At 41.4% G+C, this 19,722-nt stretch overlaps 1 protein-coding gene across 1 annotated transcript in view; it reads right to left on the bottom strand.

Moving 5' to 3' along the window:
* LOC134585688 (NACHT and WD repeat domain-containing protein 2-like) overlaps positions 1-19,722 on the bottom strand; it is a 43,553-nt gene that overhangs the window by 9,158 nt on the left and 14,673 nt on the right. Inside the window, exons 2-5 of the mRNA XM_063441147.1 lie at positions 7,622-7,710; positions 5,552-5,668; positions 2,668-2,871; positions 149-293 (exon numbers count right to left, since the gene is read on the bottom strand). Of these exons, the coding sequence (XP_063297217.1) occupies positions 149-293; positions 2,668-2,871; positions 5,552-5,668; positions 7,622-7,710 (555 nt within the window). The remainder of the gene's footprint in view (positions 1-148; positions 294-2,667; positions 2,872-5,551; positions 5,669-7,621; positions 7,711-19,722) is intronic.

Below are 19,722 nucleotides of genomic sequence, written 5' to 3'. Positions count from 1 at the left end.
CAGCCCTCAGTGTAAATGCTAATCCACTAACTGGTAGCATAGGTGGACATGGAAGAATGGTAGAGAAATGGACCCGCTATTGCCCAGTTCACTGTGTCAGTTAATAAAATCGATAACAAAGAATGATTTCAGCACTGTATGAACTCACCTGAATTGAAATATTTATCAGCTTGCTTGGGTTTCATACTCCCCGCCTGCACACACAGAGGTACCACCGTATGGAAGATCTTCATCATTTCACGGGAAGCATCATAGAACCAGTCCTGACCGAGGCCCTGAGGCCCAGCTCCGTCCTTCAAAGTGAAAGAGTCAAAATATCACTGATAACGTAATGGCCTCAATCTGGGCCCTAAAAGAATTGTAACTGTTTTGACGTAAGCGGCAAAATCTGTCATTACACAGAACAATGAAACGTTCTAAAAGGTTATTTACTAAAAAAGAAATTAAAATTGAATTCAAAGAGGATTTCAAATTAAAGGCCAGGGTGGCCCAACTAAAAGCATAGCTGACTTGAGGATTTTCCAGTTGAGCTATTTCGACTTGAATTTTGTTATTTATTTTGAATTCACCTTGAGATCTCACTGTAGTGAGTAACCCTGATAGTGTGAACCGCCACTCCTCAAAGAGTGAGGTGCTAATGGTCCCTGGAGTGTCCCTCGATTGCCTCCAAATTATGAAGCACAGCTTTAGGGCCTTTAAATGAAAAGGACATTTTAGGCAATGTAACTGCTTCATCTAATTGAAGTGGTTATAATGTCTGGGTCCCCTGGCACTGTCCTTCCATTCAATGTAAAACTGACTATAATGATTTAATGCTAAACTAGAGTCCCAGGAGCCCATTCCCTCTGAGCTGCTTGGGTTAATGAGGAAGCGTTAGCCCAAGCAGCAGTGGGTGGCTGGGATTGGCTGAGAGTATCACAGATCCGATTGTTGGTATAAATAATTATGTCTAGAAGGAAGTGTATAATATCTGCCTTAGCCACACCTCCAGTAGGGGCCGGCCTGTGAGTGGCCGGGAGCCTTCATTTAGTGTTAAACTGTTCAAAAATGGTTTAACACTGGAAGGACAGCGTTAGGGGACTCCTGGTACTATAATGAATACAATGAGATTAACATGTTATAGTAACAACAGTATACATTTAAGCAAGGAATCTTCAAAGTGCGCAGTCCGCCTGCCTCCCCTGAGGTTTTAGTCACAGCGGACAATACCTGAGAGTTTTTGGTATCACTCTAAATACCATACGTGATCCGCTACACCCTTGTATCACGTATGGACTGGTGAGATTAGATTGTTCCATGGTTGATTATTTTATATATTGTGACATTCTTTGGATTCTTTGACCATCAAAGCCTCCAAAGAGCATCCCTGTACTTGACTTGTGCCTACCTCACCCCAGCTTCGGATGCTGGAATATGTTGGACAGACATTTCTGTGTATCTGGATAGTTCTTCCAGTGCATTTCTCAATTTTCTCACTCATTTGAAAATCGTGACTGTTACGGTTATTTTATGACAAGGCACAGACTGCTGCACTCAGTGAACCCTGTGTTATAATATTGTAATTGTATCGATTAGTTTTGTGATACTGAGTGAAACTTGTTACTGTTTTCCAATCTAGACTTTCAACCTATGTTACACTCAAACAGTGGGTACTTTATTTAATTAGAAATCAGTTTAAAAGTTGCAGTTTAAAAGCTGTTTGTTTGGCAGGCAATGGTCTAGATTGGAGTTTTCCTTGTAGAGGTTCTGAGTGAAGTAGTTAGGGGACTCTAACGAGCAGGAGAATTGTGTGGTGGGATGTGAGACTGGCGGGGGCCAACCATGCAATGCAGTAGTGCTCTGTGTGCAGTGGGATGTGAGACTGGCTGGTGCCACCCATGCAGTAGTGCTCTGTGTGTGGTAGGATGTGAGACTGGCTGGTGCCACCCATGCATTGGTGCTCTGTGTGGAGGACTGCAATCTTTAAGTTTGGATTCCAATATTGTTGAATGGGTAAGGCAGTGGCTGAATGACAGGCAACAGAGGGTTGTAGTCAATGGAGTATATTCAAAGCTTGGGCTTGTCACCAGTGGGGTACCTCAGGGATTTTGTACAGAACACCGGTGAGACCTCACTCGGAATATTGTATCTCCAGAAGTATATTGATACTTTAGAAAGAGTTCAGAGAAGGGTTTACTAAACTGGTTCATGGATTGCAGGATAAAACTTACCAGGAAAGGTTAAAGGATCTTAACATGTATAGCTTGGAGGAAAGATGAGACAGGGGGGATATGATAGAAACATTTAAATACATAAAGGGAATCCACACAGTAAAGGAGGAGCCAGAGACTAATGAAAGTATTTAGAAAATTGGGCTAGATGGGCCGAATGGTTCTTATCTGCCGTCACATTCTATGTTTCTATGATTCATAAACTGTACACAAATATCTGAGCAGGGTTTCACTCTGGAATTTAAATTCGTGATTCACCTTATAAAAAAAACATTAGCAACATGATACGCAGGGATATTCACTAGTGAGAATTTAAAGTAAATTTAAAATTTAAACCCAAAATAACCGAACTGAAACATGTCTTTCAGTCAGCGATGCTTTCAGTCTGGCTATTTTTTGCCTTAAATGTAAAATTCACTTTGAATTCTCACTTAGTGAATAACCATTTCAGTTTTACCTTCATCCGAACATGTGGAAGGTCTTCCTCTTTATCAAGCAGGCTATAAACTGGTGGAATGGCGTTTTCATCCCGCAGATACCAACGTTCCAGACTCATTGTGCAAAGCTCATTTTCTGCAGCTGCATTCAGGACGTTCTCAAACTCATCGCAATCGATCTGAGCCGGTAGGCAGGGTTCACCATATTCTTCCCCTATAAAGGCCTTGGAGGACAAAAAGCAATTCTTTATTTCATTCTTCATTACCGGCATTTATTATCAAACACAAAAATGATTTTGCATATCTTTTGGCATGAAAATAACTTAACAAAATGTAAATACGATGGACTTATCCTAATTGCATTTTGTGATAGTAAGGAGAAAGTCAGTACTATACATTAGGAAACTTTTTTAAACTCCAGACACTATAACCACTTTAATAAGGTGAAGTGGTTATGGTGCCTACAGTTTCCCTGTAATTCTGGAACACACATACGGTACGTTCTATGGAGTTTATTGTTCCTATTCACGTCTACTTATTCTAGTGAAACATCCCTCACTGCGCCGTTTCCTTATTTGGATTATATTACTTGTTTGTTTTGTGTTCACAAATGTATTGCTTCCATTGTATTAAAAAAGCACAAACGTTTTCCACGCCATTTCCATCTCGGATTAGAGGTTTTCTATTACAAATAAGCAACTTTTACATTCTTCCCTTTTCATCAATGTATAAAAAGGAACGTACTTTTCTTGCTTAATAATTCTTATTGTTTGGTCCTTTCATTTTGAGAAGGCATTTGTTTTATATTACCCAGTTGGTTGCAGTCTCTTCATTCATAATGAGCAAATGTTAAAGGGACACTATAGTCACCCAGACCACTTCAGCTCAATGAAGTGGTCTGGTGCCAGGTCCCTCATGTTTTAACCTTTCAGATGCAAACATAGCAGACGTTGGACAGGGGGAGCTGACGTCGGCGGCGGAGGAGAGATCACCAATCCGGCGCTGGATTAAGGTAAGTTGCTGAAGGGGTTTTAACCCCTTCAGCGCCACGGGAGGGGGACCCTGAGGGTGGGGGCACCCTCATGGCACTATAGTGTCAGGAAAACCGCTTTGTTTTCCTGACACTATAGTGATCCTTTAAATAAGAAAAAAGAAAAAGATGATTCCCGTACAAATGAGCCCTTGACAGTTCTGATACCAAAATAGGCAAAATAGTTATAAAATCAAATTGCTGAAGGGAAAAGTGCGAAGTCTACTCTTTACCAAAATACCAAAAACATATTAATAATGCAAATCAATGTTTAGTAGATATACCCCCAATAAAAACATAATTGCATTTAATTATGTATTTTTACATTTGGTCTATGCAGCTCAATGGGAAGTCTTTGCAAGGCAGATGCTCTGGGCGATTGCTGCCGCCTGAGTTTAGTTCCACTGTATTAACCAAACCAGGAAGTAACAGGACCGGTTGTCTGATTGACAGCCAGGGGTTGGGGGTGGGGAGAGGGCGTGTAACAGGGTTAACTTCTATTGAAATCTAAAAATTTTTGTAAAATGAAAAAAAGAAAACACACTCTTCACACATAAAGTATTTTAGCAAGCTAAAGTGTTTTAGAAGCCTGGAGTGTCAACAGGAATGACCCCGGAAACCAACCCGCCGGGTAAGGGATGGAGTGAGGGACCTGAACGCACGTGCGGCGTGGTGGATGGGGATGACCCGTGAGACCTGGGCCGGGCAATCCAATCCAGCCTGTTTCTCAGGCCCCCCCCCCCCCCCTTCTTACTATCACTAATTTCACCATACCTTCTCCCTCTCCCCTCTATCTCATCCCCATGCTTGTACAGCTGAGCTAACCTAACAACCCTACCTAATAAGGCGCACCCGCCTCTTCGACCACTTAATCCTCAGCCGATACTCTAATAGAGAGAACCCGACTAGGGACTCCCCCTTAGGGTTCGTGAACTGTAGGCAAACCCACCAAACCCGAAGGGGTTAGTAGACAGATACATGAGATTCCTAAGGGCATATGATATATGACAGACAATAGGTGGTGAAAACAGACGAGTCTCCGCAGACGAAGACGAGCGACCCACATGACCCGCACTACACCGGGACGCCTGGCGCACACAACAAACAGACACAGGGAAAAGGCAGGGAAGGTTAGAAGAGGGCACAGAGGCTAAAATATGAGATTGTAACACCTACACCTTCACCCTCTAATTGAGACGCAGGGATCCGCAACAGGTCAGAAAACCAGGGGTCATGCAAAATTGAGTTCAACCACCAATGCATGAACACACCCAGCCACCTAATCCACGATGTTTAAGGGGATGTTTTACGGGGGGAGCAACCTGAAAAAAGTACCCACTCGGATCTATGTATCTTGAAGCGTTATGAACCTTGTAGCGTTATTTGAACACTACTCTTTCCTTTCTTTCTGTATCACCTAATGTTTTGAAAAATAATCTAATAAACAAAGATTGAAAAAAAAAAAAAAGCCTGGAGTGTCCCTATAACACCTTGCCCAGAATTTTTATCAAGTTGTCGATAATGACCTAAAAGACCATAACAAAACAAACAAACAAACAAACAAATGTTTAGAACGTTAGAACAAAAATAAATAGAGTTACCTAGATAACTGGTTCACGACCAATGAACTACCCAGGCTGTTATTATATGAAGAGATTTGTCTAACCTCGAAAGACTACATATAACATGTTGCACTTGATAACACAAGAACGTGCCTGTTTTTTGTTGTTGTTGTTTTCTTTTTGTTACACTATATTTTTTATGTATATTTTGTAATTGGTACAGGATTGGATTTGTTTTAATTTATCTGCATTTATTTTTAATGTACTATCCCCATAATGCTTTAAAATCTGCCTCCTTATTAGCAAACTTACCAGAAAGCAGGAACCAGTTGGTGATCGCAGGCATTTCTCAAGGAGCCGCATACGGGATTTTCGAACACTGGAGCTATAATAATGTTCCGGAAGAACTCCCTCATATCCATCCAGCACCTATTAAAATACACATCATACACTCAGAGAGCGCCTGTAACTAGGCGATGGGAGCACAAACCAGCTAATAATGCCGGCAGAAAGAAGGAATCTGAGATAAAATGACATCTGTTGTCAGAGCGCACTGCATGCCGTTGTAATCGGCTTCTACCATTGATGGTAGCGATGTGGGTGCGTCGGGAAGGGGAGGCGAGTGTGCCCTGCTGCATGTCCCTACCGCAGTCCCAGCACCTCCTGCCTCCCTGCATTCTGATTTATTTGCTCTTTTTTTTTTACTTTCTCGGCTCAGAGCGTGCACTTGCACTCTGAGCCTGGAGATTAGTCCAATGAAATGCCTCTCTATGAGAAGCATTTGATTGGACCTCGGAGAGGAACGCAGTGTCAGCACGGGGATTGGAAGGCAGAGAGGAGAACTTCACCCAGTGCTGGATTCCAAGTAAGTTGTTTATTTATAGCTATACTTCCGACAACAGAGGGATTCATTTCTGTATGGGCAGCATTTCAATGCGAAACAATGAAAAAGTAGATTGCAGACACCACGACCACTTCAAATCACTAAAGGTGTCATGGTGCTCGGAGCAACCCTTTAATTATATCTCACCACAAAGACCCGAAGGTCTTATCGCTAGAGCAGGTATTAAATTAAGAAGCTATCTTTATACATAAATATATATATATAGTGCACTCAACAAGATCCTATATATACTTATGGTCGGCGTTTGCACCGAGGCATTAACAAGACCGGGAGCAGTGAGTGCGGGACACGTGGAAAGTTATATATATATATATATATAAAAAAATAATAATTCTGAAATGCACTCGTTCTTTGATAATTTAAGTAGTTGTCTCTATTTTTGCCTTATAATATAACATCTTGACAAAAGTCTCTGGAAACCACGTTTATTAAATACATATTGTTTTACATTCATTTTCGGTGCCTATTGTCAGGATCCCGCGGGCGGCTGCGAGGGGAGGCTGCAGTCCGCTTGCGGCACTCACCTTCCAGCCGTCCGCGGGTCCTTTCCCGGCATACGCTCGCTGGGCGGCATCCTCCCAGGCTCGGATGCCGCCCGCGTCCTCCTCTCCGTCCCCCAGCGGCAGCCTGCATGACGCTGAACGCTGGGGGACCGCCCACTCTTATACTCGCCGCGGTCAGCCACCTGACCCGGCGTTAAAGACACAGTACGACAATCACAGTGGGAGACATAGATATCTCCCACGTGTGATTGTTAATTCTGATTGGAAGTTATCCAATCAGAATTAACCACAGGGTTTAAATACTTACCTTTCCTGTTCCTCCCTGCCCTGTTGTGGTCTTTGCTGACTAGTATTGATACTGAACTTGTGTTTTCTGGTTACGTACTCTCTGGCTTGTTATACTGACTTAGTGACTTTCTCCTACCCTTTGACCTCGGCTTGTTTCTCGTTATCCTGTCTTCTGGTTCCCCTTACTCGGCTTGTCTCCTGACTATTCTGTGTGTGCTTAGTCCGGCCACTCTATGGTCCGGTACTGCACCTTTTCTGTGTGTGTGTGTCTGTGTTAGCGTGTTAGGTTCCCCGAATCGTGACACCTATATGTTTTCCAAATGTCAAACTGCTACTACTCCAGATGGCAACACTTGAGTCAGTCTTGAGGCTTGTTGACCTCATGCGTCCTTGGTGATGCCAAGCACGATTCTGTCGTTGAATGTGACGTGGACTGCTTCAGCCTAGGTTGGTATCTCTTGGCTCAGTGTTGGCTCGGTGTTAATATCTCTTTAAACAAAATACATCTATCAGCTTTGTGCTTTGTGTAGGTACTATTGATGTTCTAACAAGCTTTGAGCATTCTAATTTCCAGATAGTCGGTTATATTGTAAAGGATGTATGGATTACATGGGTGAGGACACAGCTGCATTTACTTATAATGACATTTCTTACCTGAATATTTTTTTGATAACAGGGATTACGTACCTGGAAGTCTAGCCCATGGAAGTGTCGACAGTATTCTCTCAGCTTTGCATATACATTGGTCCTGAGAGCCCTCCTTTCCTTTTCAGAATCTGAATACAAATCAGAGGATGTCTATGAAGATGTGCATATTATTAGTGTGCTTTAAATTTATATTTTTATCTACATAACACTGTTAGGATCGGGTGCATTAATGAAGTATTAAAATAACCTGCACCTCTCTCTCCGGTTCCATTGATTTCTTGATGTAAGGAGATTTTATGGTTTCTACGATGATCTGATCTATAGGTTTTGCTGGCGTAAGGATTTCCATCCGGTCTGCTTGTCTCTTTATTATTATGCCCTGATTAACATTTGGATGTAGCCACCTTGTTTGGCACTTTATACACTGGTTATGGATATATTCTGGGTGTATGATGATTACAGCTTGCCAAGAGTTTTTTTCAGGACTAGCCTTACCCCAACATGCAAACCCAATGGAGACATGATGGAAACTTGTGCCAAAGACAGACAAACAGAGTGTCTGCAAGCAGTCAAAGAGTAACTGTAAAATAAGTCAAGGTCTAGGATAACAGAGGTACTAGGAATCCAGAAACAAGCCAAAGTCAGGAATACAGGGGTCGAGAATGGTCAAACAAAGCCATGGTCAGTGAAAAGAAAATCCAATAAATAGTTTGTGCGCAGTTTTGGGTATACAGAACCCACAACAGGTGTAAGAGTGCAATCATAAAGACCTTATAAAGACCCAGAAGTTCTGTAATTGGTCTGTGTCCAAAATGGCACCAAAACATGTGTAACCTGCAGTGTTTGTTCAACATCAATTTATGATGCAGTTCTTTAGACGTGTAAGTAGAACGTAGACTGAAGCAGTTCGTGTCACATTCAACGCCAGAAGGACGCTTGGCTTCACCAATGACTCGAGGTCAACTAGTGTCAAGATTGACTCAAGTGTTGCCACAGTCAAAAGTGATGCCGGAAGGAAGTACGTCACAGCGTCCTAGTAAATTAAAATCTATATATTTTTTTAGCAGATCAGCCGTTAATGGGAAATCTGCTTGTTTAACAGAGTAACTGCTTGTTTGATAAGGTATCTTGACTGGAGACACTATAACAATGTTAGAACACCGGGAATGTACAAAATTGAAGAGCGGCAAGATAATGCCCTGTTTTTACAGGGACGCAAAGAAGATGCAAAGAAATTGAAGAAGCCAGGGGCTACCTTTTATTCATGTCAAATTGAGCAAAACCCAAAAAATTTTTTCAAAACTATTTTATCTGGAAATTTTAGCCATTCAAATGTAACCTATTAATAAACCTTACACTCTATCTTCCTTCTACCACAACATCAGGAAATAGTTTCATAATGCCGTTACACGCACGGAGTGATCTTCCGGCAGAGATGGCAAAAATATATAGCACGGACAGAGTATTCGAAGAACACAGAGTGCGTCACTGACCAAGGTGTAAAATACAAACTGAATTTAGAAGGTACCCCAGGGAGGGTAAACGAGAAGGCATTCACTTAATTGAATAAATTACACCCCAGAGAAGATACTGCTGTTATTCCGTATGGATCTCCTTTCCAGGAAGCTGATTAGTCTCAATATGATAATATGAGTTTTTGAAAAAGTGAAATCAAGGTGCATTCCAAATTTAAGGCCAAAGCAGCGGTTCTGGAAGCATAGCTGACTTATAGAATTCGACTCATTTTGGCCATGAATTTAAAATTTACTTGGAATTTACGGTTTAAGGACAGAGCTTATTAAAAGTAACGTTTCCCAAAACAACAAGAACTAGGGTTCTAGCAAGACGTGCCTAAAGCCAAGTCCTTAATTTTCACCCCACAAAACCATAGTTCCTGTAATACATTGTGGTAGCATAGTGCGCAGGTATACAAGCAAAAAACTAATAAAATTGAAAATGCACCAATGTTGAAAAGAGCACTCACAGGACAATAACTGCTTCATTTTAAACAGATATAAACATTACTTTGACATGTCTTAAAAAATGTCCAGTAAGGGAAATATCGACAGGATAATTCAAAGTGAATTTCAATTCCTTTGTCTCAGTAATTGGTCTCTTCCTGGTAATGCCATGCATCAGACAGCTTAGAGCGTCAGCATCCTGGCCCCCTTTGCCCTCCTGGTTGTAAAGGACTTTGACATCACAGCTTTAACAGGATACTGACAGTGATGTGACCATAGCTCCACACTAGGGTTCCTGCTCAGCTACCAAATCACCAGTGTCACTAATTCCGGATAGACCCCCTTTCAAATTACCCATTGGAGGCAGACATGGGGGCCCACAATAGTCATACAATGGATTCTTAATTATTTTTTTATTCTATTAGTTTCTGATACCAGGGATGCAATTGTCACAGATTAAACATAACTCCCTGTTTAGGAGGGACATTCCCTTTTTTCTATCCTAATGTCCATCTTTTCTAGGAGCTCCATATTGTTGGTGTGTCTGAGTGTGTAAAATAGCTCCACGGCAATAACACTTCCAGTAATGTGTCTGAGTGTATAACAGAGCTCCACAGCAATAATACTCCCAGTAATGTGTCTGAGTGCATAACAGAGCTCCACAGCAATAATACTCCCAGTAATGTGTCTGAGTGCATAACAGAGCTCCACAGCAATAATACTCCCAGTAATGTGTCTGAGTGGATAACGGAGCTCCACAGCAATAATACTCCCAGTAATGTGTCTGAATGTATAACAGAGCTCCACAGCAATAATACTCCCAGTAACGTGTCTGAGTGTATAACAGAGCTCCACGGCAATAACACTTCCAGTAATGTGTCTGAGTGTATAACAGAGCTCCACAGCAATAATGCTCCCAGTAATGTGTCTGAGTGTATAACAGAGCTCCACACCAATAATACTCCCAGTAATGTGTCTGAGTGTATAACAGAGCTCCACAGCAATAACACCCCCAGTAATGTGTCTGAGTGTATAACAGAGCTCCACAGCAATAATACTCACAGTAATGTTACTGAGTGTATAACAGAGCTCCACAGCAATAATACTCCCAGTAATGTGTCTGAGTGTATAACAGAGCTCCACAGTAATAATAGTCCCAGTAATGTTACTGAGTGTATAACAGAGCTCAACAGCAATAATGCTCCCAGTAATGTTACTGAGTGTATAACAGAGCTCCACAGCAATAATACTCCCAGTAATGTATCTGAGTGTATAACAGAGCTCCACAGCAATAATACTCCCAGTAATGTGTCTGAGTGTATAACAGAGCTCCACAGTAATAATACTCCCAGTAATGTGTCTGAGTGTATAACAGAGCTCCACAGCAATAATACTCCCAGTAATGTGTCTGAGTGTATAACAGAGCTCCACAGCAATAATACACCCAGTAATGTTACTGAGTCTATAACAGAGCTCCACAGCAATAATGCTCCCAGTAATGTGTCTGGGTGTATAACAGAGCTCCACAACAATAATACACCCAGTAATGTGTCTGAGTGTATAACAGAGCTCCACAGAAATAATACTCCAAGTAATGTGTCTGAATGTATAACAGAGCTCCACAGCAATAATACTCACAGTAATGTGTCTGAGTGTATAACAGAGCTCCACAGCAATAATACTCCCAGTCATGTCTGAGTGTATAACAGAGCTCCACAGCAATAATACTCCCAGTAATGTTACTGAGTGTATAACAGAGCTCCACAACAATAATACTCCCAGTAATGTGTCTGAGTGTAAAACAGAGCTCCACAGCAATAATACACCCAGTAATGTGTCTGAGCTCCACAGCAATAATACGCCCAGTAATGTTACTGAGTGTATAACAGAGCTCCACAGCAATAATACTCCCAGTAATGTGTCTGAGTGTATAACAGAGCTCCACAGCAATAATAGTCCCAGTAATGCTATGAGTGTATAACAGAGCTCCACAGCAATAATGCTCCCAGTAATGTGTCTGAGTGTATAACAGAGCCCCACAGCAATGATACTCCCAGTAATGTGTCTGAGTGTATAACAGAGCTCCACGGCAATAACACTTCCAGTAATGTGTCTGAGTGTATAACAGAGCTCCACAGCAATAATGCTCCCAGTAATGTGTCTGAGTGTATAACAGAGCTCCACACCAATAATACTCCCAGTAATGTGTCTGAGTGTATAACAGAGCTCCACAGCAATAACACCCCCAGTAATGTGTCTGAGTGTATAACAGAGCTCCACAGCAATAATGCTCCCAGTAATGTTACTGAGTGTATAACAGAGCTCCACAGCAATAATACTCCCAGTAATGTATCTGAGTGTATAACAGAGCTCCACAGCAATAATACTCCCAGTAATGTGTCTGAGTGTATAACAGAGCTCCACAGTAATAATACTCCCAGTAATGTGTCTGAGTGTATAACAGAGCTCCACAGCAATAATACTCCCAGTAATGTGTCTGAGTGTATAACAGAGCTCCACAGCAATAATACACCCAGTAATGTGTCTGAGCTCCACAGCAATAATACACCCAGTAATGTTACTGAGTGTATAACAGAGCTCCACAGCAATAATACTCCCAGTAATGTGTCTGAGTGTATAACAGAGCTCCACAGCAATAATAGTCCCAGTAATGCTATGAGTGTATAACAGAGCTCCACAGCAATAATGCTCCCAGTAATGTGTCTGGGTGTATAACAGAGCTCCACAGCAATAATACTCCAAGTAATGTGTCTGAATGTATAACAGAGCTCCACAGCAATAATACTCACAGTAATGTGTCTGAGTGTATAACAGAGCTCCACAGCAATAATGCTCCCAGTAATGTGTCTGGGTGTATAACAGAGCTCCACAGCAATAATACTCCCAGTAATGTGTCTGGGTGTATACCAGAGCTCCACAGCAATAATACACCCAGTAATGTGTCTGGGTGTATAACAGAGCTCCACAGCAATAATACTCCCAGTCATGTCTGAGTGTATAACAGAGCTCCACAGCAATAATACTCCCAGTAATGTTACTGAGTGTATAACAGAGCTCCACAACAATAATACTCCCAGTAATGTGTCTGAGTGTAAAACAGAGCTCCACAGCAATAATACTCCCAGTAATGTGTCTGAGTGTATAACAGAGCTCCACAGCAATAATGCTCCCAGTAATGTGTCTTAGTGTTCAACAGAGCTCCACAGCAATAATGCTCCCAGTAATGTGTCTGAGTGTATAACAGAGCTCCACAGCAATAATACTCCCAGTAATGTGTCTGAGTGTATACCAGAACTCCTCAGCAATAATACTCCCAGTAATGTTACTGAGTGTATAACAGAGCTCCACAGCAATAATGCTCCCAGTAATGTTACTGAGTGTATAAGAGAGCTCCACAGCAATAATACTCCAAGTAATGTGTCTGAGTGTATAACAGAGCTCCACAGCAATAATGCTCCCAGTAATGTTACTGAGTGTATAACAGAGCTCCACAGCAATGATACTCCAAGTAATGTGTCTGAGTGTATAACAGAGCTCCACAGCAATAATGCTCCCAGTAATGTGTCTGGGTGTATAACAGAGCTCCACAGCAATAATACTCCCAGTAATGTGTCTGGGTGTATACCAGAGCTCCACAGCAATAATACACCCAGTAATGTGTCTGGGTGTATAACAGAGCTCCACAGCAATAATTCTCCCAGTAATGTGTCTGAGTGTATAACAGAGCTCCACAGCAATAATACTCCCAGTAATGTGTCTGAGTGTATAACAGAGCTCCACAGCAATAATACTCCCAGTAATGTGTCTCAGTGTATAACAGAACTCCACAGCAATAATACTCCCAGTAATGTGTCTGGGTGTATAACAGAACTCCACAGCAATAATACACCCAGTAATGTGTCTGAGTGTATAACAGAGCTCCAGAGCAATAATTCTCCCAGTAATGTGTCTGAGTGTATAACAGAGCTCCACAGCAATAATACTCCCAGTAATGTCTGAGTGTATAACAGAGCTCCACAGCAATAATACTCACAGTAATGTGTCTGAGTGTATAACAGAGCTCCACAACAATAATACTCACAGTAATGTGTCTGAGTGTATAACAGAGCTCCACAGCAATAATACTCCCAGTAATGTGGCTGAGTGTATAACAGAGCTCACAGCAATAATACTCCCAGTAATGTGTCTTAGTGTATAACAGAGCTCCACAGAAATAATACTCACAGTAATGTGTCTGAGTGTATAACAGAGCTCCACAGCAATAATACTCCCAGTAATGTGTCTGAGTGTATAACAGAGCTCCACAGCAATAATACTCCCAGTAATGTGTCTCAGTGTATAACAGAACTCCACAGCAATAATACTCCCAGTAATGTGTCTGGGTGTATAACAGAACTCCTCAGCAATAATACTCCAAGTAATGTGTCTGAGTGTATAACAGAGCTCCACAGCAATAATACTCCCAGTAATGTGTCTGAGTGTATAACAGAGCTCCACAGCAATAATACTCCCAGTAATGTGTCTGAGTGTATTACAGAGCTCCACAGCAATAATACTCCCAGTAATGTGTCTCAGTGTATAACAGAACTCCACAGCAATAATACTCCCAGTAATGTGTCTGACTGTATAACAGAGCGCCACAGCAATAATACTCCCAGTAATGTGTCTGGGTGTATAACAGAACTCCACAGCAATAATACTCCCAGTAATGTGTCTGGGTGTATAACAGAACTCCTCAGCAATAATACTCCCAGTAATGTGTCTGAGTGTATAACAGAGCTCCACAGCAATAATACTCCCAGTAATGTGTCTGAGTGTATAACAGAGCTCCACAGCAATAATACTCCCAGTAATGTGTCTCAGTGTATAACAGAACTCCACAGCAATAATACTCCCAGTAATGTGTCTGACTGTATAACAGAGCTCCACAGCAATAATACTCCCAGTGATGTGTCTGGGTGTATAACAGAACTCCACAGCAATAATACTCCCAGTAATGTGTCTGAGTGTATAACAGAGCTCCACAGCAATAATACTCCCAGTAATGTGTCTGAGTGTATAACAGAGCTCCACAGCAATAATACTCCCAGTAATGTGTCTGAGTGTATAACAGAACTCCTCAGCAATAATACTCCCAGTAATGTGTCTGAATGTATAACAGAGCTCCACAGCAATAATTCTCCCAGTAATGTGTCTGAGTGTATAACAGAGCTCCACAGCAATAATACTCCCAGTAATGTGGCTGAGTGTATAACAGAACTCCTCAGCAATAATACTCCCAGTAATGTGTCTGAGTGTATAACAGAGCTCCACAGCAATAATACTCCCAGTAATGTGTCTGAGTGTATAACAGAGCTCCACAGCAATAATACTCCCAGTAATGTGTCTCAGTGTATAACAGAACTCCACAGCAATAATACTCCCAGTAATGTGTCTGACTGTATAACAGAGCTCCACAGCAATAATACTCCCAGTGATGTGTCTGGGTGTATAACAGAACTCCACAGCAATAATACTCCCAGTAATGTGTCTGAGTGTATAACAGAGCTCCACAGCGATAATACTCCCAGTAATGTGTCTGAGTGTATAACAGAGCTCCACAGCAATAATACTCCCAGTAATGTGTCTGAGTGTATAACAGAACTCCTCAGCAATAATACTCCCAGTAATGTGTCTGAATGTATAACAGAGCTCCACAGCAATAATTCTCCCAGTAATGTGTCTGAGTGTATAACAGAGCTCCACAGCAATAATACTCCCAGTAATGTGGCTGAGTGTATAACAGAGCTCACAGCAATAATACTCCCAGTAATGTGTCTTAGTGTATAACAGAGCTCCACAGAAATAATACTCACAGTAATGTGTCTGAGTGTATAACAGAGCTCCACAGCAATAATACTCCCAGTAATGTGTCTGAGTGTATAACAGAGCTCCACAGCAATAATACTCCCAGTAATGTGTCTGGGTGTATAACAGAACTCCTCAGCAATAATACTCCCAGTAATGTGTCTGAGTGTATAACAGAGCTCCACAGCAATAATACTCCCAGTAATGTGTCTGAGTGTATAACAGAGCTCCACAGCAATAATACTCCCAGTAATGTGTCTGAGTGTATTACAGAGCTCCACAGCAATAATACTCCCAGTAATGTGTCTCAGTGTATAACAGAACTCCACAGCAATAATACTCCCAGTAATGTGTCTGACTGTATAACAGAGCGCCACAGCAATAATACTCCCAGTAATGTGTCTGGGTGTATAACAGAACTCCACAGCAATAATACTCCCAGTAATGTGTCTGGGTGTATAACAGAACTCCTCAGCAATAATACTCCCAGTAATGTGTCTGAGTGTATAACAGAGCTCCACAGCAATAATACTCCCAGTAATGTGTCTGAGTGTATAACAGAGCTCCACAGCAATAATACTCCCAGTAATGTGTCTCAGTGTATAACAGAACTCCACAGCAATAATACTCCCAGTAATGTGTCTGACTGTATAACAGAGCTCCACAGCAATAATACTCCCAGTGATGTGTCTGGGTGTATAACAGAACTCCACAGCAATAATACTCCTAGTAATGTGTCTGAGTGTATAACAGAGCTCCACAGCAATAATACTCCCAGTAATGTGTCTGACTGTATAACAGAGCTCCACAGCAATAATACTCCCAGTGATGTGTCTGGGTGTATAACAGAACTCCACAGCAATAATACTCCCAGTAATGTGTCTGAGTGTATAACAGAGCTCCACAGCAATAATACTCCCAGTAATGTGTCTGAGTGTATAACAGAGCTCCACAGCAATAATACTCCCAGTAATGTGTCTGAGTGTATAACAGAACTCCTCAGCAATAATACTCCCAGTAATGTGTCTGAATGTATAACAGAGCTCCACAGCAATAATTCTCCCAGTAATGTGTCTGAGTGTATAACAGAGCTCCACAGCAATAATACTCCCAGTAATGTGGCTGAGTGTATAACAGAGCTCACAGCAATAATACTCCCAGTAATGTGTCTTAGTGTATAACAGAGCTCCACAGAAATAATACTCACAGTAATGTGTCTGAGTGTATAACAGAGCTCCACAGCAATAATACTCCCAGTAATGTGTCTGAGTGTATAACAGAGCTCCACAGCAATAATACTCCCAGTAATGTGTCTGGGTGTATAACAGAACTCCTCAGCAATAATACTCCCAGTAATGTGTCTGAGTGTATAACAGAGCTCCACAGCAATAATACTCCCAGTAATGTGTCTGAGTGTATAACAGAGCTCCACAGCAATAATACTCCCAGTAATGTGTCTGAGTGTATTACAGAGCTCCACAGCAATAATACTCCCAGTAATGTGTCTCAGTGTATAACAGAACTCCACAGCAATAATACTCCCAGTAATGTGTCTGACTGTATAACAGAGCGCCACAGCAATAATACTCCCAGTAATGTGTCTGGGTGTATAACAGAACTCCACAGCAATAATACTCCCAGTAATGTGTCTGGGTGTATAACAGAACTCCTCAGCAATAATACTCCCAGTAATGTGTCTGAGTGTATAACAGAGCTCCACAGCAATAATACTCCCAGTAATGTGTCTGAGTGTATAACAGAGCTCCACAGCAATAATACTCCCAGTAATGTGTCTCAGTGTATAACAGAACTCCACAGCAATAATACTCCCAGTAATGTGTCTGACTGTATAACAGAGCTCCACAGCAATAATACTCCCAGTGATGTGTCTGGGTGTATAACAGAACTCCACAGCAATAATACTCCTAGTAATGTGTCTGAGTGTATAACAGAGCTCCACAGCAATAATACTCCCAGTAATGTGTCTGAGTGTATAACAGAGCTCCACAGCAATAATACTCCCAGTAATGTGTCTGAGTGTATAACAGAACTCCTCAGCAATAATACTCCCAGTAATGTGTCTGAATGTATAACAGAGCCCCACAGCAATAATACTCCCAGTAATGTGTCTGAGTGTATAACAGAGCTCCACAGCAATAATACTCCCAGTAACGTGTCTGAGTGTATAACACAACTCCACAGCAATAATACTCCCAGTAATGTGTCTTTAAACTACAATCAATGTGTTTAGAAATCATTCGGTGCTAATTATCTACATTGTTCTTGTTAATTGTAATTAAATAAATTGTCATTAGTATGTCATCTAAAATTTCTCAGAACCACCCCACCACTGGCCATACACCCCACTCAAACATTTTAATTCTGTTTAGTCCTATCAATTATAATAATCTGGATTTCTAAACTAAAGATGATTATATTATCACCTGGATCTACATTTTGTATTAACAAAAAATGTTCTTCTAAAGATATTTCAAAACTACACTCACATCAGAAACAGTGATTATATATATATATCCTATTCTGTTATTGTCCATTATTATTTGTTCGCGTAAAGGAGACTTGCTTAGCTACAAAGAGCAATGTGTAACTCCTGTACTCAGAAATATTAGCAGAAATTCTAAGGGTGCTAGACAATGTATAAATGGAAAATATATATAACGCTCTATCTTAATGGGGAGAGGTTGTAAACAAATAAAATAATGATCAAGTCTATCTGTTAGTCTAATGGAATAATATAAGAGAGGAGATAAAGATATTTGGATAGGAAAAAGAAACAAGCGATTATCTTATCACTATAATTTTTTCCCATTTACTTGCCTTATCTTAACATGCTCGATTTGACCTTGACAAACACACTCAAGGACAAACAGAACTCGTTGCTATGCTGATGACCAATAGGTATTGGTAATCTACGTGGAGTGATTCTGAGCGCACTGCAAGGCATATGATTAACTAAAACCTGTGCCATGCTGCTTCTACCAAGGAAACGTTCATATTCCCAATTATTTGCAAAGAATTCCTTCAAGGAAATCTTCCGTTTTCTTTTGTGGAGTGATTTGAATTGAATAAATTGTGCTATTTTGCTTTGTTATTATACGTATTATGATTAAAAACAAATTCTGCCTCTTCATTGTCCAAGGGGTCTCCATTGTACTTGTACCCTCTTTATTGCGGGGTCGAATGATAGATCGAGCCTGATCCACCCAGAAGCCTTTATTGTCCTAATTTTCAGCATGGAGGCTAGTTTGACTCTTTGTGTTAATACTTTCAGTGTAGTTTTAGCCTAGTCTGCTTGTAGAAGAAATGTCAGAATGCTATAACATTTTGGTGGCAGATGTATTATTCGCTGGGTAATGCAGTGAGTTAATTTAGCCAATAGCTGAGATTAAAATAAAATTCTGCTCATAAAAACACTGAATAAAGACAAAACTCCCCAGGATATTACTCAAAGTGTGAAAGGGGCCATGACTTTGTACCTAACAGCAGTGGTGTAACTACCACGGTCACAGGGGCAACCAGTGGTGTATTTTGGATCTCTGCTGCCTTAGGCATGACGGAACTTGGGCACCTTCTAATTTAAATTTGCCACACCCCTTCCTGTCAAGGCTACACCTCTTCCTATTAAAGACTAACACACACTTTGACTGACAGACACACACTCTCAGACACACTGACATACACACACACACTCACTGCTTTGACACAATCTGACAGACAGACACACACACAATCACTGACACACACTCACTGACATACACACACAATGATGCAGACACACTCACTCACTGACAGACACACATCCACCCACTGACAGACACACATATTCACACACACACACACACACACACACACACACACACACACAATCACTCAGACACACAGACTCCCTCAGAGACACATACTGACAGACATACACACTCACTCACAGACACACATAATCACGCAGACACACACACACATGCACTGACAGACATACACACATTCACTGACAGATACACACTAACAGATATACACACACAGACTCACTGACAGACAGACACAGACTCATTCACTCAAACATCCACTGACAGACACATACTGATAGGTACACAGACTCACTGACAGACAGACACACACAGTGACATACACACACACACACACACATTTCCCCCCAACACTCACAGATTATTTTTTTATTTAAATCCACCTTTGGGAGAGCTGGGTGGATATTTTACCTGGGGTCCAGTGGGGCTGCTGGTCGGGCTGTTTGGGCAGGGAGGGGTGCAGGCGTAGAGCTAGCTGAGTTCCAGG

The sequence above is a fragment of the Pelobates fuscus genome, chromosome 1 (assembly GCF_036172605.1).
Source record: "Pelobates fuscus isolate aPelFus1 chromosome 1, aPelFus1.pri, whole genome shotgun sequence".
Classification (NCBI taxonomy): domain Eukaryota; kingdom Metazoa; phylum Chordata; class Amphibia; order Anura; family Pelobatidae; genus Pelobates; species Pelobates fuscus.
This window is presented reverse-complemented; position numbering and strand designations above follow the sequence as displayed.